We start from the raw sequence: 23,376 nt of genomic DNA on the forward strand, positions 1-23,376 counted from the left end.
CCATGCTGTAGACACTTTTTGGTACCCTTCCCCAGATCTTTGCCTCAACACAATTCTGTTCCAACAATTCCTTCGACCTCATGGCTTGGTTTTTGCTCTGACATGTTGGACCTTGAATAGACAGGTGTGTGCCTTTCCAAATCATATCTAATCAATTGAATTTACCACAGGTGGACTCCATTCAAGTTGTAGAAACATCTCAAGGATGATCAATGGAAACAGGGATGCACCTGAGCTCAATTTCAAGTCTCATAGCAAAGAGTCTGAATACTCATGTAAATAATGTATTTCAGTTGGGTTTTTTTTACATACATTTGCAAACATTTCAAAATAACTTTTTTTGCTTTGTCATTTGACGGGGTATTTTGTGTAGATCAATGTTTTTATTTAATCCATTTTAGAATAAGGCTGTAACGTAACAAAATGTGGAAAAGTGAAGAGGTCTGAATCCTTTCCGAATGCACTGTTTTTGTTGAGTGTATGAGCAGAATTACTGTCTTACCTTAATTAGGTAACACCTCCAAAACAAAGGTCATGTGGTTTGGTAAGTAGAATGACCCACTCCCCACAGGTGGGATTACAACCTCTGAGGGTTTAAAGCTTGAGGTAGTCACCTCATACAAGTACTTGGGAGAATGGCTAGACGGTATACTGTCCTTCTCTCAGCACCTCACTGTAGAGTAAAGGGTGATTTCTAATTTAACCAGCCAATTGTTTTTTTAAATTAAAAATCAGGAAATCTAATCTATAGTATGGTCCTTTGGGGGAAGGATTATTGACATTTATATCTAAAAGTGTAATTGAGAAATAACACCAACTCCATAAAGCAAATATTTGTGTCGTATGAAGCTTTACTGCTTACTCTGAAATATGGGTAGTATTTTGATTTTTCTTACATTATTTTATTAATATTGAAAAATATAAAGATGAATATAGAAAACATGCAAATATTTCTATATATCGTTGAGCATAATATACTTTATGGGCATATACATTTTCCAGAGTGGGATCTCTGCTAGTTTTAAAGTCATGGCCCTTTTTCTACAGAGAAATTGGTACAGTAGGCAATGTAACCAATCACAGCCCTCCTTTTACTTGCATCGTTGCACATCCTGAAAATCACCAACAGAAGGTGACCATTTTTTGTCCATTTTCACATTCACTCATTTGGTAACGCTTACAACACTTACTGAAATTGAGCGAAACGTGTTGAATATTTGTAACAATTATTTGACAGCGACTTCTACATTCGACACTTATAGTATTGTATTTCTGAAATTACAATGAAAAAAATCTAAAAAACGAAAATCCTATGTGGAGCACCTTTAAAGGAGGCCTGGGTAAGGCCAATCTGCTATTAATATGCCGACATTGATTCATTATTTCTCTATTACGCTTTGATACAAAAATCAATATTTGTCAACAATCCTCCCACAAAGAACCTTTCTATGGATTAAAGTTTGTGAAAATCCCCCAAAATCTGGGCCTTTTTTTGTCCTGGTTTCATGAGGAATCACCCCCCCTTCAAGATGGCCACCATTGTTCCTGTTCCCAAGAAAGCTAAGGTAACTGAGCTAAACGACTACCGCACCGTAGCACTCACTTCCGTCATCATGAAGTGCTTTGAGAGACTAGTCAAGGACCATATCACCTCCACCCTACCCGACACCCTAGACCCACTCCAATTTGCTTACCGCCCAAATAGGTCCACAGACGATGCAATCTCAACCACACTGCACACTGCCCTAACCCATCTGGACAAGAGGAATACCTATGTGAGAATGCTGTTCATCGACTACAGCTCGGCATTCAACACCATAGTACCCTCCAAGCTCGTCATCAAGCTCGAGACCCTGGGTCTCGACCCCGCCCTGTGCAACTGGGTACTGGACTTCCTGACGGGCCGCCCCCCAGGTGGTGAGGGTAGGCAACAACATCTCCACCCCGCTGATCCTCAACACTGGGGCCCCACAAGGGTGCGTTCTGAGCCCTCTCCTGTACTCCCTGTTCACCCACGACTGCGTGGCCACGCACGCCTCCAACTCAATCATCAAGTTTGCGGACGACACAACAGTGGTAGGCTTGATTACCAACAACGACGAGACGGCCTACAGGGAGGAGGTGAGGGCCCTCGGAGTGTGGTGTCAGGAAAATAACCTCACACTCAACGTCAACAAAACTAAGGAGATGATTGTGGACTTCAGGAAACAGCAGAGGGAACACCCCCCTATCCACATCGATGGGACAGTAGTGGAGAGGGTAGTAAGTTTTAAGTTCCTCGGCGTACACATCACAGAAAAACTGATTTGGTCCACCCACACAGACAGCATCGTGAAGAAGGCACAGCAGCGCCTCTTCAAACTCAGGAGGCTGAAGAAATTCGGTTTGTCACCAAAAGCACTCAAACTTCTACAGATGCACAATCGAGAGCATCCTGTCGGGCTGTATCACCGCCTGGTACGGCAACTGCTCCGCCCACAACCGTAAGGCTCTCCAGAGGGTAGTGAGGTCTGCACAACGCATCACCGGGGGCAAACTACCTGCCCTCCAGGACACCTACACCACCCGATGTTACAGGAAGGCCATAAAGATCATCAAGGACATCAACCACCCGAGCCACTGCCTGTTCACCCCGCTATCATCCAGAAGGCGAGGTCAGTACAGGTCTATCAAAGCTGGGACCGAGAGACTGAAAAACAGCTTCTATCTCAAGGCCATCAGACTGTTAAACAGCCACCACTAACAATGAGTGGCTGCTGCCAACACACTGACACTGACTCAACTCCAGCCACTTTAATAATGGGAATTGATGGGAAATGATGTAAATATATCACTAGCCACTTTAAACAATGCTACCTTATATAATGTTACTTACCCAACATTATTAATCTCATATGATACGTATATACTGTACTCTATATCATCGACTGCATCCTTATGTAATACATGTATCACTAGCCACTTTAACTATGCCACTTTGTTTACATACTCACCTCATGTACAGTGCCTTGCGAAAGTATTCGGCCCCCTTGAACTTTGCGACCTTTTGCCACATTTCAGGCTTCAAACATAAAGATATAAAACTGTATTTTTTTGTGAAGAATCAACAACAAGTGGGACACAATCATGAAGTGGAACGACATTTATTGGATATTTCAAACTTTTTTAACAAATCAAAAACTGAAAAATTGGGCGTGCAAAATTGTTCAGCCCCTTTACTTTCAGTGCAGCAAACTCTCTCCAGAAGTTCAGTGAGGATCTCTGAATGATCCAATGTTGACCTAAATGACTAATAATGATAAATACAATCCACCTGTGTGTAATCAAGTCTCCGTATAAATGCATCTGCACTGTGATAGTCTCAGAGGTCCGTTAAAAGCGCAGAGAGCATCATGAAGAACAAGGAACACACCAGGCAGGTCCGAGATACTGTTGCGAAGAAGTTTAAAGCCGGATTTGGATACAAAAATATTTCCCAAGCTTTAAACATCCCAAGGAGCACTGTGCAAGCGATAATATTGAAATGGAAGGAGTATCAGACCACTGCAAATCTACCAAGACCTGGCCGTCCCTCTAAACTTTCAGCTCATACAAGGAGAAGACTGATCAGAGATGCAGCCAAGAGGCCCATGATCACTCTGGATGAACTGCAGAGATCTACAGCTGAGGTGGGAGACTCTGTCCATAGGACAACAATTTCTTAAAGATATCCATAAAAAGTGTCGTTTAAAGTTTGCCACAAGCCACCTGGGAGACACACCAAACATGTGGAAGAAGGTGCTCTGGTCAGATGAAACCAAAATTGAACTTTTTGGCAACAATGCAAAACGTTATGTTTGGCCTAAAAGCAACACAGCTGAACACACCATCCCCACTGTCAAACATGGTGGTGGCAGCATCATGGTTTGGGCCTGCTTTTCTTCAGCAGGGACAGGGAAGATGGTTAAAATTGATGGGAAGATGGATGGAGCCAAATACAGGACCATTCTGGAAGAAAACCTGATGGAGTCTGCAAAAGACCTGAGACTGGGACGGAGATTTGTCTTCCAACAAGACAATGATCCAAAACATAAAGCAAAATCTACAATGGAATGGTTCAAAAATAAACATATCCAGGTGTTAGAATGGCCAAGTCAAAGTCCAGACCTGAATCCAATCGAGAATCTGTGGAAAGAACTGAAAACTGCTGTTCACAAATGCTCTCCATCCAACCTCACTGAGCTCGAGCTGTTTTGCAAGGAGGAATGGGAAAAAATGTCAGTCTCTCGATGTGCAAAACTGATAGAGACATACCCCAAGCGATTTACAGCTGTAATCGCAGCAAAAGGTGACGCTACAAAGTATTAACTTAAGGGGGCTGAATAATTTTGCACGCCCAATTTTTCAGTTTTTGATTTGTTAAAAAAGTTTGAAATATCCAATAAATGTCGTTCCACTTCATGATTGTGTCCCACTTGTTGTTGATTCTTCACAAAAAAATACAGTTTTATATCTTTATGTTTGAAGCCTGAAATGTGGCAAAAGGTCACAAAGTTCAAGGGGGCCGAATACTTTCGCAAGGCACTGTAATTTAGTAATTTTCAACCCTTCTGTATAAATTTGACATTTTCCAATCTCAAACCTCTGCAGCACAGTCTATAGTTGCGTTTACACAGGCAGCCCAATTCTGATATTTTGCCACTAAATGGACTTTTGACAGCCTTGAGGTGTATAAGCATTGCTTATCAACTCTGTGCTCAGTTTGAGGATGTTCAATGAGATGAGCCCTAGAGTTAGGCTGTTAATGTGTATCATGTACATACACATTTTAAACATGCAGTATTAAAATGAGTAAATCATTTTTGGAAGAATATTTGATCTTTCTGTTTAAAAAACAAACAAACATGCAGTGTATGACCAGACTTGTTCTTGTAGACTTACAACAAGAACTGAGAAGCACACTGTGGGAGTCCTTAGTTGGAGGGATACTACTAGTTTATTTTTGGAGATGTGTCATGTTTTTTTCTAAAGCATTTCACCTAAGAGAATGTCTGTCACCCTTCTCAGACTATATATTGTCTTGCATGAGAATGGTCTTGGGGCAATAATGTAAGAGGTTAGTAAGAAGGCTGAATAAGCTAGCTTATAGTTGGGCTCAGAGCCTTCAACATTATGCAGCCTTTAATAAATGCAAAACTCAAAATAAATGTTGGAAGGACAGGACATTGGTAAAGACAGATGGCGCCTGTTCTTCTATTAACCAGCGAGGCAGTAACTTTAGGGTCAGATTACCTAAAAAAAATGATAATTCTCTAAGTATATGGGATAGGGATTCTCTAATAGTTATTTTGTCACCAGAAAAACGAACATTGTGCAATCAGGTGCGCATGGAATTATTGAATCGGCCTATAAAAAGCTAAAACATGTGCTGACATTGTTTGTGAAGTATTAACAGACTATTTATAGTTGGATAGCCATCATTTGTATAATAATGATTTAATCTACACATTATCTCGCTAATTTTCCCTAAAGTATTCTCAAACTGCGTCAACAGTCTATTTCTAGCTTCCCCTAGTTTCCCGCCTCGTCACGTCAGCAGAAAGTTATTTTCATGAATGGAGGGGGCGGTCACGAGGAGTTGGTGACGTAAATACTTGCGGAAGCACGAAGTGGAATGTTGATACATTGTTGTTGTTGTTTTGTTGTTTGAAAGCCTGATGGAGTCTGCAAAAGACCTGAGACTGGGACGGAGATTTGTCTTCCAACATGACTGATCCAAAACATAAAGCAAAATCTACAATGGAATGGTTCAAAAATAAACATATCCAGGTGTTAGAATGGCCAAGTCAAAGTCCAGACCTGAATCCAATCGAGAATCTGTGGAAAGAACTGAAAACTGCTGTTCACAAATGCTCTCCATCCAACCTCACTGAGCTCGAGCTGTTTTGCAAGGAGGAATGGGAAAAAATGTCAGTCTCTCGATGTGCAAAACTGATAGAGACATACCCCAAGCGACTTACAGCTGTAATCGCAGCAAAAGGTGGCGCTACAAAGTATTAATTTAAGGGGGCTGAATAATTTTGCACGCCCAATTTTTCAGTTTTTGATTTGTTAAAAAAGTTTGAAATATCCAATAAATGTTGTTCCACTTCATGATTGTGTACCACTTGTTGTTGATTCTTCACAAAAAAATACAGTTTTATATCTTTATGTTTGAAGCCTGAAATGTGGCAAAAGGTCGCAAAGTTCAAGGGGGCCGAATACTTTCGCAAGGCACTGTATATACTGTACTCGATACCATCTACTGTATCCTGCCTATGCTGCTCTGTCCCATCACTCATTCATATATCCTTATGTACATATTCTTTATCCCCTTACACTGTGTATAAGACAGTAGTTTTGGAATTGTTAGTTAGATTACTTGTTGGTTATTACTGCATTGTCGGAACTAGAAGCACAAGCATTTCGCTACACTCGCATTAACATCTGCTAACCATGTGTATGTGACAAATAAAATTTGATTTGATTTGATTTACAGTGTTTGAAATCATTCAAGGAGTTAACAGACCCATAAAAATGAGAAAAAAAGCTTTATTTAAAAGTACAAAAACAGACATTTACAGGAATAATTTACCTCCTTGTTTTCAATCGAAACAGAAACAAAAATTATTCTATTTGTACAGGAGGGTATTTCATTAAATGCAACAAGTAAATAAATGAATGTAAATCAAATAATTTAGATGTTGAAAATACAATTTACAGAAAATCAATCAAATAAATATTGAAGTTCAAATAAAATACATACTAGTTAGCAGAGTAATGAAAGGTCCCAAATGGTATGGTTTCTCTTCAAAGTGCGGCCTCATTATTTTATTTACACTCATCATCAGCATAATATAACTATCTTCATGCCTCATTAACTACCACAAACTAGACAAATTACCATCTGATTTAGTGTCGTTGTGGCTGTGCATTAAAACTTGAGATCCCATTCACTGTGAAAGTCCACACGATAACTTTTTTTGTTTATAGTTAACATACAATTGTGTGATACAAAGTGGAACATGGTGAGTTTATTTTATTTATTTTACCTTTATTTAACTAGGCAAGTCAGTTAAGAACAAATTCGTATTTTCAATGATGGCCTAGGAACAGTGGGTTAACTGCCTGTTCAGGGGCAGAACGACAGATTTGTCCCTTGTCAGCTCAGGGGTTTGAACTTGCAACCTTCCGGTTACTAGTACAACGCTCTAACCATTAGGCTACCCTGCCGTGAAAGCGTAACATCGATTGTATTACAACTCTTATTCTTTCACCCACCACCACCTTGTTTACTCATTTGAATGTTGACGTATACAAAGGACTACTTTGGAGCAGTCATGGAACGGTTTTACCAATTTATAAGTACATCTGCTGAACATAGGACATGTAACACATATGTTCTGTGTGCGTTTATGGCAAATAGCTTGTAGGACTGACAGAGCAAATATAGGAAAGATATGTAGGCCTACATAAAACATAATGTAGACATAAATCAGGTGAAGAATATACAATCATTTAACCGCGGCAGCCTAAAAGGCAACATATAGCAAAACGTACAAGATAAACATTTAAAAAAGTGCCCACTTGGTTTCTGAACTATCTATCCAATTTCTTACCGTTGCATTATAATGGCTCATATCAGAAAAGATGCAATCAACCATGGCAGAAATGCATCTTATTTACATTGCCCTCTAGTTGCTAGCAGTTCCATTACAGTGCCCTGTGCATATGAATTTGCCGTAGTCAATGTTCAATCCAACTCTAGGAGCAAGGTTCTTTATTTCTAGATCGAGGGTACTGAGGGATAACACAGCCACCTGCTGTGCAGGAAGAGCATAACTACTCGTGCTTCCATACTCCATCTTCAACTGGCAGAGCCATGTGTAGATGTGTATGAATCTTTAGTGAGTTTCAATACAACTATGGAGGGAAATGCAGCTTGGGGCACATAGAAATGCATCTACTTCGTTAGATGTTTATTTTGACACAAAAGTATATGTTTGCACTCAAATTTGAGTCAGACAGTATTGTGGCTTTGTTTAGAACAGAATTGAATGAAATTGAAAGCAATAACTAACGCATAAAAGTTTTATAAATTGATATGCAAGTGGACTGCAAAAGTCTCCAAAACAATTTGATCAATAATAATGTGCTTATTCACAGCATGTACCAGCAGAGGTCACTGTAAAGCTCAGAAAAGGGTGCTAAATAATTCAAGTGTTTTCACCTCACCTGTAATTTCATAACTTGCATTCTGCTGTATATTCTCCTCCAAATTGTAATACTTGTATCTGTTTCATAGCTGTCACAAAAGCATCAACTCAAACTTCGAAAGTCTTGGAGTTTAGCAATGTGATACAAACGTATCTTCCTTATAATAGCATGTGGGCATATGGCAATTAGCTACCAAAGTAAGTCTTTCCTATCAAAATATACCCAATCCACCTACTCTAAAACAGGCATGACTGTAAACACAGACAGCCTAATTTGCAGACTAGCCGAGGGTAGTTTGCAGGTAATATTTATGAACTGACATTAAGAAGACACAAATACAACTATAAAGTCAGCAGAATAGATTCCTTATGATTTAATCGATGCTATAGATAATAATTGAACTATCCTGCTGAGATAGGCCAGAAAATAAGAATAATTTTACGTCAGGGGACGATTACAAGATCACACCACTCCCAGGTATTTAATATACCTATAATAAAGCAACAATTATAGAAAAATACACACACATATATAAAAGACATGGGAATTAAAGTGTAATAACAAATATACCAAATGAAAACACAAGATGAGAATGATAAGAGCACAGCAATGGCCCTGCCTGAAATAGCAGAGGGCCATGCAGCAGCAAAGTCCCCCTTCGTGATCTTTACAGCTAAGAAACAGGGGAAGAGGAAAAATCATGTACACTAGGGTAAGAGAAAACCTTGACAAGAGCCAACTCTAGACTTCACTCGTGACTAACTTCGATAAGGGCTGAAATGCAAAAACTATAGATTCTAGATAATTATCTAGAACTGAAACTTAGACCCTTCAAAAAGCATACTTAACCTGTGCTTGTTTATGGGTAACACTTGGATTTGGTCGTGACACCATTCCTAGAGTTTTTTTTCTCTTGAGTTTTATGCCGGGATTCCTCTTACCCAAGAGTCTGTGTCGAAAGCACTTGTGTTCAATGTCTACTGTTTCAGAGAGTTACCAACACCGGCAGCAGCACTTTCAGACAATCCAACAGTAGGAATGATTTCTAAGAGGGCAGAGTTCTCAATGTAAAGTGACAGGAGGCAGTTGATCTTCCATTTTCCTTATCTTGCATTGAAACTAAAATAGAGGGTCTAGCTTAAGTCTGTAATATACAGGAATTCATTGAATTGCATTTCATTTTGTCAAGGCAGCTCCCATTATCACTACATCCAATATGGATTACCTACCATGAAATATGGCATAGCATGGGGAGGAAAGTTCAGAGGCAAAAGATCGTAGGTAAGTGCTTGTCTTATTATCATAAAATAAATATGCCACCCTTGGCAATAGTTATAAACTAGCTGCAACTTTAGCAATTCTGGGATAGACCACAAACTATGATCAGCATCATACAATCTCCCATTGCTAAAGTAATACACGAATGGACTGCGGTATTTCCCAAAAAGATGCTTCAGGTGTCCTATGATTTTAGGTGTAAATTTGCAGCTATATGATTTAACATTTGCAAACCAAGTGAGGTTGGTACTTTTACACCGCGATCTAACAGTTTAATAGTAAGTGCCGTTCAATGATCTGTCATTTGTCGGATGTAGCCTAATTTGTATTTGACTTGTACTGTAGATTTAGTTCCTCACAGCTGTAAGGAGGATAACCCATGAGTATGTTTGTATTCTTTTATGTAGGCTATGCTATAATGCTATATACCTGCAAGTCTAATCTACAGTCTAAACCAGATAAAGTTTTCCAATGTCAAAAGGGCCTGGTTCATCCAGCTAAACATGCTTGGTCAGTTTTCAAGCTGCCCTTGAAATTGGAAATATTAAAGCTTAAAATATTGAACATACTTTATGAGAGTGACAAAAAAAATGAATATTACTGAGAGATCATTCCGAGATCAGTTTAAGGCAAAAGCTTCAATGCCTCAATTTTCATTGTGACATTAGTATATGCTTTCATATACAGAAGAAAGAAGGCTTTTAGGCTTAGATCAGCATTTGTTTGTTTGTTATTTTAAATGTTTATAATGTATTAATACGGTAATTATTACAATAATATATATTACTTTATACTCTGTAAATGCAAGATACCACAGGCATCAGAGCTGTCTCAGACCAGTGCTGCCATCGCGGGGTATAATATCAAGTATCCACTCACACTGTAGTATGAGCTAATCTCTGCCATCAGTCAAGGAGAGAGGGTCAGAGAGGCCCAATGCCCGGCCGGTGCTGGGGCGGTTGTAGCACAGTGCACAGACAATGTAGATTGTGTACAATATGTGAGAGAAAGAGAGTAGAGAATGAATGCAGCATCATGTTGTTATCATCACACAGAGCTAGTGGCCACCCCACCCCCTTCCCTCAGTCTAATTACTGAGCTTCCTCTCAGCATGGGTCAGGTGCAATTGGTTTCAGGCTGGATCGGGTCGAAACAGGTAAGGACGGGGAGACGAGAGCTCAGTTCTGTCACAACTAGGAGGGAGCTGAGAAGGAGGTTGGGCTGGAGTTGTGGTTGTTTGTAGACTTGATGATGGTGATGACACTGGTGGTGGCCACCTTGCCTGGTGAGAGAGGCCCGCAGGTGACAGTCCGGGCAAAGCACTGCAGGGCCTCATACTTGGCGCGCAGGGCGTCCAGCTCCAGCCTCATGCTGGCGTTCTCCCGGGCCAGCTTGTCTACCTCCTGTTGCAGATCCTGCTTCTGCCTCTCCAGCTCCTCCTTCTGGGTGACCCGCTTGATGCGGCAGCTGGCGGCGTAGCCCCGGTTCTTCAGGGTCCTCCGCCGCTGCTTCAGCCGCACCACATCCTCCTTGGTCAGCCCACGCAGGTGTGTGTTGAGCTCACGCACCGACATGGCCACCAGCTCGTCATCACAGAGGGCCGGAGCATTCTCACCCACCTCCTTCTTAACCTGCAACAGAGACAGCCATTGATGAGATTCTGGACCTTTCCTGAACTCATCATTCACATTAAAAGATACAGTGTACAAATACAAAATTACCTTTAAAGTCTTGTTTCCTTTAAACTGAGTCGTCATACCCTGCATGCATAAACTGGCCAGAATCCCACAGACGTCACACTGCAAAACAAAGGGGAAATTGTGATTGAAATAAAAAAAAATGTATTCAAATATATTTGTAGGCATAATGTAGTGTATTCGTTGTGAAATTAAAGTGTTATGCGTGTAGCCAAGTTCAGATACAGCCATCCTAAGAAGCCACTCCCCTTTCCCAAGAACTCTATTGATGAGATCCCACAACAACATTCATGAGTTAGTTACTTCATCTGCAACCAGCTCAGTGGATTTTCTAGTAACAGAGACTGCCAGCAGAGGTCAGCATCACACTGAAAGATGATAATGAATACACAGACTGTTGGGCAAACCTGTTTACTTGCTGCTGTAGGGAGGGCCCTCACAATGTAGTTCACTAGACCATAGCAAGACCGCAAGAATAGAAACAGGTCAGCTCTCACCACACAGCTTGTCTGAGCCCTCTGCTTAGAAACTGGGCATGGCCTATTTTGGTCAAAATTGTTTTTGGAAAAAAGCCTATCTGAACACTACAGTGAAACACATGCCTTTAAGACTGCTGCCATGGCCAAAACGAGAGAGACTGCTGTGTGCCTGACTGTGAATAAAGGCCTACATTCTCCCAAGGCTCCATTTCAGCACCCTGACTTGCTCCCTAGGCGATGGCTGCCATGGAAACACTGTGAAAATGGGTTTGGGAGTATAGTCACATGGTCAGCCAAAGAGTAAACAAGTCTCATTCATAACCCTGTCATACACATGGTAGACATTACACGGGCAGGTCAGCTTGAAGAACTAAGTGAGGATCACCAATAGTTTAGGGAGTGTGTACAATAGCAGTCTCATAAACTCTGAACATTGGCTCCCTATTTTCCACTTCCCTCAGACCTAATGCATAGTCTCTTTTAAGCTACAGTACTATTTAACCTAACATGGCCTACATTGACCCGTATGAGTTTCCTCTTTATAACACAGAACAAATGCCTATGTCAACAGTAAAACTACCCAACAAACACAAGCTTACATTTATGGTCATACTGAACTTTACAGTCCTGTAGATATGTGGGAAATTCCGGAAGATCGCATGTCACAGAGGAATAGTTTCCCTTCCAGTCATGGGTGTATTTTTGTAGTGAGACAATGTACTCTATTTGGTTTCGGACTTGTGTCTGCTCGTCTGGCTCGTATTACACTGGGCTTTCCTGAGCTGCTACATGCCCTTATTTAACACTGCTGGGTATATTTAGCTCACTGTGCTGCTGACGCAAAATTCTGCCAGCTAAACAATTTAGGCCAAATATTCCATCCAGCGCTTTGAGCTGCACTTTCTCGAACAAGATACAACAACCGAAAGGGTGAGGTTTTAATGACTATTCCTTTAGGGAAGTTCATCTCATGCCCCTGGAAATAAATATAGATCGCTGACCACAGCAGTTTCTGACAGCTGTTGCTGGGTTGACCTTGTGTTGAAGAGCTGAAGTGGTTGCACTGTATCTACAATAGAAATACTGTTCTTGCATCGAAAGTCTTAGTCAGAGCTCCTAAGTGGAAAGGGGCAGAATGCCAAATGATTGGTCTGATGATAATGGAAGGTTCACCGGCTTTGGCACTGAAGCAAAACAGATCACTAATAAGTTCTTAGTCAGCCATCTGTTTTGTCTTTTGTAAAACCACACCGGAGGTACAGCCTATGCCTGGCCGCATGTTTCTGTAATGAAGGGATACATGAATGTGGAGAGAGGACACACACAATCCTAACTTGGAAAATGAACCAATATATTCTTCTGTTTTGTGTGGATTTAAGAACCACATGAAAACATGTTTGGTGAACCATCACGTCTGGTACTTGTTTTGGCCATCCCCTTTGAACCTTATTTGAAATTCACTTGGGTTTTCAACTTAACTATAGGAAAAAGAGTAGAGAAAAGCATACAGCATTGCCTTATTTTGGCACATGTATGCAACTTTGAATCAAGCACTGCACGGCCAGCCAAAAATGTAAGACAACTTTCCAGCAAGTTGGCTGAAAGAGCCTGTTTTGAACTGTTGCATCAGGGGGGAGACCCTGGGTAATATTCCGTGAGACTTGAATATCATGAAATGGGATGGAAAAAAGCCTTCCTCTCCATACACGGGGTGCTCAGGCTTTACAGCTCAGGCCACGTTGTTTCCTTCAAATTCCTTCTGCATGTGCTCCTCTCCGTTGTTGCAAATGGCACTAGGTCGAGCTCTTAAGGTCCCACTTTGCTGCTTTCCTTCTTCCAGAGAGGAAAAGAGCAGTAATGTCTAAAGACCAAATCTCTGTTTTGATCCTTTCAAGGTGAGCAACAGGCACATTTTACAATTCAGTACCGACTGTGCACATTTGACGATCCACCCGAAAACGATTTCCCTTTTCACCTTTTTGAGTGCTTCTACTCATGTCGGAGAAGACCTCAAAGTAAAGCCATAGAAGGTGGCTGAAGTGTGGATAACATAACCACATTCCTGACTGAGCACACACACAAACACAAAGGAAAGAGGCCACAAGTTTCAATTGGGAGGATAAATGTATTCAGAATATATCCTGTGTAATGCACCCATCTCTAAGAGGAGGGCTTAGTCTACTCAGATGTAAAGACGTCGCTGTAAAATCTTATAACAGTCTGGAATTCAGATGCGTCTCATATCTAAGTCTAACAACAGCCAGAATGAATCAAGTGTTGACGACTAACAGGGATACAGAGTAGGACTATCCCTAATCTGCATCCTGTAGCACAAACTCCAAAAAGTTCTGGGACACTAAAGTCAACGGAGAATAAGAACACCTCCTCACAGTTGCCCACTACACCGAGGCTAGGGAACACCGTCACCATCGATAAATCCACGATAATTGAGAATTTCAATAAGCATTTTTCTACGGCTGGCCATGCTTTCCACCTGGCTACCCTTACCCCAGTCAACAGCCCTACACCCCCCACAGCAACTTGCACAAACCTCCACCATTTCTCCTTCACCCAAATCCAGATAGCTGATGTTCTGAAAGAGTTGCAAAACCTGGACCCCTACAAATCAACTGGGCTAGACAATCTGGACCCTCTCTTTCTAAAACATTATCCGCCGCAATTGTTGCAACCCCTATTATTAGCCTGTTCAACCTCTCCTTCGTATCGTCTGAGATCCACAAAGATTGGAAAGCTGCCGCGGTCATCCCCCTCTTCAAAAGAGGGAGACACTCTAGACCCAAACTGTTACGGACCTATATCTATCCCACCCTGCCTTTCTAAGGTCTTTGAAAGCCAAGTTAACAAACAAATCACTGATCATTTCAAATCCCAATCTGGGAATCCCGAATCTCCGCTATGCAATCTGGTTTCCGAGCTGGTCATGGGTGCACCTCGGCCACGCTCAAGGTCCTAAACGATATCATAACCGCCATCGATAAAAGACAATACTGTGCAGCCGTATTCATCGACCTGGCCAAGGCTTTCGACTCGGTCAATCACCACATTCTTATCGGCAGACTCAATAGCCTTGGTTTCTCAAATGACTGCCTCGCCTGGTTCACCAACTACTTCTCAGACAGAGTTCAGTGTGTCAAAATCACAGGGCTTGTTGTCCGGACCTCTGGCAGTCTATGGGGATGCCACAGGGTTCAATTCCCGGGCCAAATCTTTTCTCTGTATACATTAATGATGTCGCTCTTGCTGCTGGGGATTCTCTGATCCACCTTTATGCATACTACACCATTCTGTATACTTCTGGCCCTTCTGTGGACACTGTGTTAACTAACCTCCAGACGAGCTTCAATGCGATACAACTCTCCTTCCGTGGTCCCCGACTGCTCTTAAACTAAATGCATGCTCTTCAACCGATCGCTGCCCGCACCTGCCCGCCCATCCAGCATCACTATTCTGGACAGTTCGGACTTAGAATATGTGGACAATTACAAATACCTAGGTGTCTGGTTAGACTGTAAACTCTCCTTCCAGACTCATATTAAGCATCTCCAATCCAAAATTAAATCTAGAAATCGGCTTCCTATTTTGCAACAAAGCATCAGTTGACCTGTATGCTCTCGTTGGCTGGCCCTCGCTTCATATTCGTCACCAAACCCACTGGCTCCAGGTCATCTATAAGTCTTTGCTAGGTAAAGCCCCGCCATATCTCAGCTCACAGGTCACCGTAGCAGCACGTGCTCCAGCAGGTATATTTCACTGGTCACCCCCAAAGTCTATTCCTCCTTTGGCCACCTTTCCTTCCAGTTCTCTGCTGCCAATGACTGGGAAAAAATTCAAACATCCCCGAAGCTGGAGACTCATATCTCCTTCACGAACTTTAAACATAAGCTGTCAGAGCAGCTCACGGAGCATTGTACATCCAACTACCTCATCCCCATATTGTTATTTATTTTTTTGCTCCTTTGCACCCCAGTTTCTCTACTTGCACATTCATCTTCTGCACATCTATCACTCCAGTGTTTAATTGCTAAATTGTAATTACTTCGCCACTACGGCCTATTTATTGCCTTAACTCCCTAATCGTATCTCATTTGCACACACTGTATATAGATGTTTCAATTGTGTTATTGACTGTACGTTTGTTTATTCCATGTGTAACTCTGTGTTGTTGTTTGTGTCGCACTGCTTTGCTTTATCTTGGACAGGTCGCAGTTGTAAATGAGAACTTGTTCTCAACTGGCCTACCTGGTTAAATAAAGGTGAAATAAAAAATTAAATTAAAATAAATAACTTAGTTTGACAACACTTAAGGTTCCATGGTGAGCAAGGGAGCATTTACACACAAGGTGGTGGTTAAACAGATGGAAAAAATGAAGTATTTTCTGGCCACGGGAAAGGCCTGATGATTTCAGCACCATATTTCATCAGCTCACGTAGTCCAGATCATGAGGAAATTACTCATCGTATCAAAGCACACAAGTCCAACTGACAACATTACTGTAGGCTCCGGATGCAGCCCACCGGTAATAATCACTGTTCTCTGCCCAATTGAACTCTGTTGGAAAAAGTGAACATAACCTTTGTCATAGTTTGTTGTTTTGTCATTCAGTGTAATTGACATGAATGACTTGCTTAAAGCTTGAGCCAAGAACTAGGGCTATAGCTTTGCTAAAATTCTCTAGAATGAGTTTTACTGGATATTAAATCAGCACCACAGTATCAGCCCAGAGAGTAACCATTAATAATGGACAAATAACTGCCGTTTAAGCACTGATCGTGACCTGGCTAGAAAAACAAACCAATAAGCTGCAGGCATGTTATGGTATTAGTCCAGAAACAATGTGTGAAATGTGACTCCATTTAGTTTTTGTCATTCAGACATAAGCTCAAATTCAAGTCTGTGTGCTTGGTTTATGACAGGTACTGCTCTGGGGCCTGACTTTTCGCTAAAATAAACAGCACATCAAAGAGCTGAGTGCTCAGGTCCTAGTGACAGATGAAGTGTTGGCTTGTCTTGGCTGCTTGTTTTCCTTCTCTTTTCTATTAGTTTTGGAGTTTGGGTTCCTCAGAGAGGAGAGAGAGCTTGATGGAGCTCCCTTCTGTTCAGAATGTCTCCTCTGTTTTCTCAGAGAGTTGGGGAAGAGAGAGCCTTCCTTCAGACTATGCTGTGGTGGTGCACTCTGCTCTGCACTCCAGCGCAGCACATTTGGAGAGATGTTATGTAAAGGAAATGGAGAGCATAGCCGAGCCATGAGTCATGCTGTTTACTGGTAGGAACTAGGACGACCGGCAGGGAATCACACCCTCCCAAACTGAAGTTTCCTGGAAAATCACGTTGTTTCGCAGGGCAGAAGGAAAAGTACAGGAAACGGCTGGCATAACCGCCAGAACTTTTTTGCGGAAAAGGGAGGAGAGGTAGATATCTGAGTGAAGCGACATTCCAGCTGGGGACATAGGGATTCAAAAGAATGTCAAATACACACACAGCAAGGACAAATCTGTCCAGTTATTACCTAACTAAAGCCATTCCATAGTACACATTGAATAACAATGAAGATCAATGAGAAAACAAATCACTATTACATTTTCCAACTTCAAATAACAAAGGGCTTCAGTACTTGTTAACACAAGAGACTTGAGATTACATCAGCAGGAGAAAAACGACAGTCATTAATCCAATCCATTAAGTTGTTAATATTCTTATTCAGTCTGAGTACCCAAGTTCTCAGATGTAAAAGTGAGAAAGTTCCAGACATTTCTCATTGTTTACTGTATACCACCTAATACCAATGTTACAAAAACAAGGCACTTTACTCGAGACGATCCCTCCACGCCCCCAGACCACTGTGTAGTGAGAGCATTGGTCTGAGATCCAGGAAGTCATCCAGAAAAGCGGGAATGGGCTGGGTGCAGATCCTGGTGGTTGGTACAACACAGGCACCTACGGGGCACTTGTGGAGAGATGCCAATGTATATCTCTCCATGCTTCAGTGTAAACTTGTAAATGTGACTGTTAATCTGTACATGTAATACAGTACTGTAAATATTTGTCATCTGTCATGTCTGTGTAATTCTTATGACATGGTCTTTGTCTCTAGAAATAAATGATCAGAACACATAGTAAGGAAATTAAGTTCCACAGTTAAAAAAGGAAGTTTACACATAAAAAATATCTGACTCGGGTTTCCTTTTGAGTCATACCGTTTCACTAACCACAGTCATTTCACTTTCACAACACACTGCAAAACCCACAATGAGTACAGAGAACTCACAGAACACTCAATACTATTGAAACTGTGGGCATCATTAACCATTATGAGCATGTATACATCATATTGGGTAGGGAAGTGAGAGAGTAGAAGATGATAAACCCTCTCTCTCCTCCAGACATCACATTGGGAACCAAGCCACATGTTAACCTCATGACAGAGCATGGATATGATGCACTTGGTGTGGGAGGTCACCCCCACCACATATACCTCATCAACAGTGACTCAGTACATAGGCAGCCTCTTAGAAGAGATTTCAAGGCCCTCATACACTGTGGAAAGTTTTGGATGAGAAAGGACTCCTCTCATATTTTCCATATAAATCACAATGACAGTAAAGGTCAAATGTCCAAGAATATGATCCCGGTCTGGAGACATACAGTCAGCACCAAAATATGAAATTGATAAGGATTTATCTTTGTTTATTCTATAAAGCTGGGCAACTGGACAGAGGCAGAGACAAAGGTCGGCGTAGCAACAAGCTTTTTGTGTGTGTGTCATCTAAATATTCTTGCTTTGACGGCAGGCCCGTAGATTCAATTTCATATTGGCCTGCGACACTGCGGCTTCCAAACGAGATTCTGCTGAACCAGGGCCGACTATGGCACTCTCCTCTCTCTCTACTGTCAAACCAGGGTATAGGATAAAGAACGAAATCACTGATACAGCACTAACAATGTCTTTGGGAATGTCTACAGTAGTATTCAATAGGACACAGCACCACACTAGACACTAGCCTTCAGAAAGTATTCATACCCCTTGACTTATTCCACAAATATTGTTGTCTTACAGCCGGAGTTCAAAATGGATTAGATTTTTCTCAACCATTTACATACAGTAGCCCACAATGGTATAGTAAAAACATGTTTTTAGACATTTTTGCTAATTCATTGAAAATGAAATATCTCATATACATACAGTACCAGTCAAAAGTTGGGACACACCTTCTTCCTTGAATGAGTAGGTGTGTTCCAACTTTTGACTGGCACTGTAAGTATTCACACTCCTGAGTAAATACTTTGTCAAATCACCTTAGGCAGAAATTACAGCTGTGTCTTTCTGGGTAAGTCTCTAAAGCCTTGTTCACACTGCAGGCTTTAACGCTCAAATCAGTTGTGTTCAGACAGCAGTCATTTGCTGACATGGCTACGTTTGTTGTTATACTCCCGATGGGTGTGTGCATGGTGGTGTAGGCTGATTGATGGTGGCGCTCGGGCTTCCCATCACTCTGAAGTTATGTAGTAAGCTAAGGTGAAAATGCCTGCCATGGATGTTTCCCAGTTGCTTGAATGTTAAAAATCAGTGTAAGAACACAAATCCTCAAAAGGATAGGATGGCCCAACTTTCAAAATAAGTCCTTTTTGGCTAGCCAAGGCAGTCAACTAGCTAGCTAGGTAGCTGTTTAGCACATTCACTAATTTGTTTGTAAACAATTAACAAGCTAATTAGCTACCACATGTTCTTGTCAAACTGTCAACAGAGTAGCTCGCAAGCAACATGATATGACCATTCAGACAAGTCACATGGCCACAAATCAGATTTGTATCGGACTTCAAACCAGCTACGAAGGTGGCTTGAAATATCCGACTCCATGTGGAGTTCAGACTGCAGGAAGAATAACAGATTTGAATCAGATATGCAAATAAATAGGATTTGAGACTTCAAACTGCCAATGTGAACACAGCTTGAGAGCTTTCCACACTTGAATTGTGCAACATTTTCCTATTAATCTTCTCAAAATGCTTCAAGCTCTGGCAAATTGCTAGATAACCATTTTCAGGTCTTGCCATAGGCTTTCAAGTAGATTCAAGTCAAACTGTAACTCTGCTACTCAGGAACATTCACTGTCTTATTGGTAAGCAACTCCAGTGTAGATTTGGCCCTGTGTTTTAGCAGCGTTAGGAAGGACATCTGTATCTTTGTAGTGACTGGGTGTATTGATACACCATCAAAAGTGTATTTAATCACTTTACTATGCTCAAAGTTATTTTTAACATCTATTTTTATTTTATTTTTACCCATCTACAAATAGGTGCCCTACAAATTGGAAAACCTCCCTGGTCTTGTATGTGTGGGGTGCAGCGATTAAGTAGTCATTCAAAAATCATGTTAAACACTATAGAGTACCACAGCATGAGTTATAATTCCCATAAAGGCCAGCGGTCAAACAAGGAAATGGTTCCAATCCTTTTTTCGCCATACATTTTTCCCATAGGGGATTTTAGAAACACTTAAAATAAGGGCTGTGTTTCATTTCAGGCTTATCCTGGCGTGACAAAAATGAAATGCTAATTCCAGTCTCAGCATGACAATGCCCCCGTGCACAAAGCAAGGGCCATACAGAAATGGTTTGTTGAGATCGGTGTGGAAGAACTTGACTGGCCTGCACAGAGCCCTGACTTCAACCCCATCGAACACCTTTGGGATGAATTGAAACGGTGACTGCGAGTCAGGCCTAATTGCCCAACATCAGTGCCCCACCTCACTAATGCTCTTGTGGCTGTATTTAAGCAAGCCTTCCCGGAAGAGTGGAGACAGTTATAGCAGCAAAAGGGGGACCATCTCCATATTAATGCCCATGATTGTGGAATGAGATGTTCGAAGAGCAAATGTCCACATACTTTTGGTCATGTAGTGTATTTAGGCATGCCATAACAAGACATTTCAGCTTCTAATAGTTAGTTAACTTGTAAACATAAAACTAATTCCAATGTACCCCTTTTACCAAAGAGTAGCATATGTCTACCAAAATATACTATTGCTTACCTTAGCAGCGCAAACATAATTCCACGTTGACATTAAGGGGAATTGTGTGTAGTAGACCAGTGAAATCTCAATTTAATTAATTTTAAATTCAGGCTGTAACAACAAAATGTGGAAAAAGTCAAGGGTGTGAATACTTTCTGAAGGCACTGTACATTGCAGATTCCTTCAAATAAACTGAACATAAATCTAACTTTGCCTGCAAATACTATATTTAAGGAAAATTAACACTGCCATACTTGCTGATAATTACAGTAGCCCACACACTTAAGGGCCTTGATATAGTAAAACAAGCAAAACGTATTATTACTCATGTCTGAATCAGGGGCAACGTTTTATAACTCGGCTCCGTCTTCATTATTTTTATCCGCTTTACTATCCTCCTGGTGGTCTATCCCCACACCGTGCACTTTGACTCAGAATTCTAAAACCCAAACCACGTGTTGTTCCCTTCAATCGTAAACATAAAAGTAGGCTACCGTGCGCTGTGGACAACCATATGGATACAGTAATAGATCTCTGAAAATATTACACATTTTCAAGTTATTAAGAGGCAGAAGTAAAACATTATCATTCAAAATATTACGATGGGTAAATAGATGGAATAAAAAAAAAATTCAGAAAAACACGATTTGTTAAATTGTTACATTTTAACAACTTCAAGAGTGAAAAGTTAATTTCTGGCGTTGTAAACTGTTTCAAATTGTTAAGATGGGCCTAAATAACATGTACCAAGTACGTTGATAACATGTCGATTAAATGTTTAGTTAAACCTGATCTTACTTGTTGATAGATTCGATTTTACGCATGTGTCACCGTGATAGCATCAGCAATTTTAGAGAGGAATGTCAAAACATCTCCCAGAAAAGCGCTCTTACGCTCACCTTGTGAATGCGGATATTCTCGTTCGGTAAAGCTTGTGAAGTTTCCGTCCTATACGGGTTGAAGTTACTTGTCGCAATTCTGAAAGTAGTCCAGCAGTCGAACCGAAATGTGTCCACGTACTAAATTAACTACAAAACAACAACAACAATGTATCAACATTCCACTTCGTGCTTCCGCAAGTATTTACGTCACCAACTCCTCGTGACCGCCCCCTCCATTCATGAAAATAATTTTCTGCTGACGTGACGAGGCGGGAAACTAGGGGAAGCTAGAAATAGACTGTTGACGCAGTTTGAGAATACTTTAGGGAAAATTAGCGAGATAATGTGTAGATTAAATCATTATTATACTAATGATGGCTATCCAACTATAAATAGTCTGTTAATACTTCACAAACAATGTCAGCACATGTTTTAGCTTTTTATAGGCCGATTCAATAATTCCATGCGCACCTGATTGCACAATGTTCGTTTTTCTGGTGACAAAATAACTATTAGAGAATCCCTATCCCATATACTTTCTCATAATTTGACATTAGAGAATTATCATTTTTTGAGGTAATCTGACCCTAAAGTTACTGCCTCGCTGGTTAATAGAAGAACAGGCGCCATCTGTCTTTACCAATGTCCTGTCCTTCCAACATTTATTTTGAGTTTTGCATTTATTAAAGGCTGCATAATGTTGAAGGCTCTGAGCCCAACTATAAACTAGCTTATTCAGCCTTCTTACTAACCTCTTACATTATTGCCCCAAGACCATTCTCATGCAAGACAATATATAGTCTGAGAAGGGTGACAGACATTCTCTTAGGTGAAATGCTTTAGAAAAAAACATGACACATCTCCAAAAATAAACTAGTAGTATCCCTCCAACTAAGGACTCCCACAGTGTGCTTCTCAGTTCTTGTTGTAAGTCTACAAGAACAAGTCTGGTGTATGACCAGACTGTGTATGTATGACTGCATGTTTGTTTGTTTTTTAAACAGAAAGATCGAATATTCTTCCAAAAATGATTTACTCATTTTAATACTGCATGTTTAAAATGTGTATGTACATGATACACATTAACAGCCTAACTCTAGGGCTCATCTCATTGAACATCCTCAAACTGAGCACAGAGTTGATAAGCAATGCTTATACACCTCAAGGCTGTCAAAAGTCCATTTAGTGGCAAAATATCAGAATTGGGCTGCCTGTGTAAACGCAACTATAGACTGTGCTGCAGAGGTTTGAGAATTACTAAATTAAAGTGCCTTGCGAAATTATTCGGCCCCCTTGAACTTTGTGACCTTTTGCCACATTTCAGGCTTCAAACATAAAGATATAAAACTGTATTTTTTTGTGAAGAATCAACAACAAGTGGGACAAACAGCCCAATGGCTGCCTGTGTATACGCAACCATAGACTGTGCTGCAGAGGTTTGAGATTGGAAAATGTCAAATTTATACAGAAGGGTTGTAAATTCCTAAATTATATTCATATAATAATCAACTTGCTCCTACAGTATGCATTAATAAATTGGTTCAAATCAGGATGTCTTTAGTGAGGACCTCTCCATTACACTGTAAACTATAAGAAAAAGATTCCCACTAATTTCCTAGCAAAGGAACTGACTAACTCCCATAGAGTTCACCCACTGTAGCTGGGCCTAGAGCCAGGAAGTTGGTCTATGGTTGTATTTCTGTGGATGACCATTGCCATCGGTGATTCAACACATGAGCGTTTTCCTCATTAGAGGCATATGGACTAAATTGTA

At 40.9% G+C, this 23,376-nt stretch overlaps 1 protein-coding gene across 2 annotated transcripts; it reads right to left on the reverse strand.

Moving 5' to 3' along the window:
• Nucleotides 1-7,976: 7,976 nt before the first annotated feature.
• LOC110486304 (transcription factor MafK) lies at nt 7,977-21,809 on the reverse strand. Of its 2 annotated transcripts, none has more exons than XM_021557790.2 (3): nt 21,621-21,809; nt 11,235-11,312; nt 7,977-11,144 (listed from the first exon to the last, which is right to left on the reverse strand). In XM_021557790.2, exons 2-3 carry the CDS (start codon nt 11,277-11,279, stop codon nt 10,707-10,709), a joined length of 483 nt encoding a protein of 160 aa, XP_021413465.1. In that variant the 5' UTR covers nt 11,280-11,312; nt 21,621-21,809; the 3' UTR covers nt 7,977-10,706. The 2 variants fall into 2 exon arrangements, with proteins under 2 accessions (XP_021413465.1, XP_021413464.1); XM_021557789.2 differs by lacking the exon at nt 21,621-21,809 and adding an exon at nt 12,289-12,611.
• Between the last annotated feature and the right edge of the window lie 1,567 nt (nt 21,810-23,376).

Source organism: Oncorhynchus mykiss, chromosome 13, assembly GCF_013265735.2.
Source record: "Oncorhynchus mykiss isolate Arlee chromosome 13, USDA_OmykA_1.1, whole genome shotgun sequence".
NCBI classification, from domain to species: Eukaryota; Metazoa; Chordata; class Actinopteri; order Salmoniformes; family Salmonidae; genus Oncorhynchus; species Oncorhynchus mykiss.

Excerpts from the sequence above, each read along its gene's own strand:
- LOC110486304 (XM_021557789.2), bottom strand. Across the intron at positions 11,145-11,234 it reads AAGGAAACAAGACTTTAAAG|GTTAAGAAGGAGGTGGGTGA; the intron begins GTAATTTTGTAT and ends TCTCTGTTGCAG.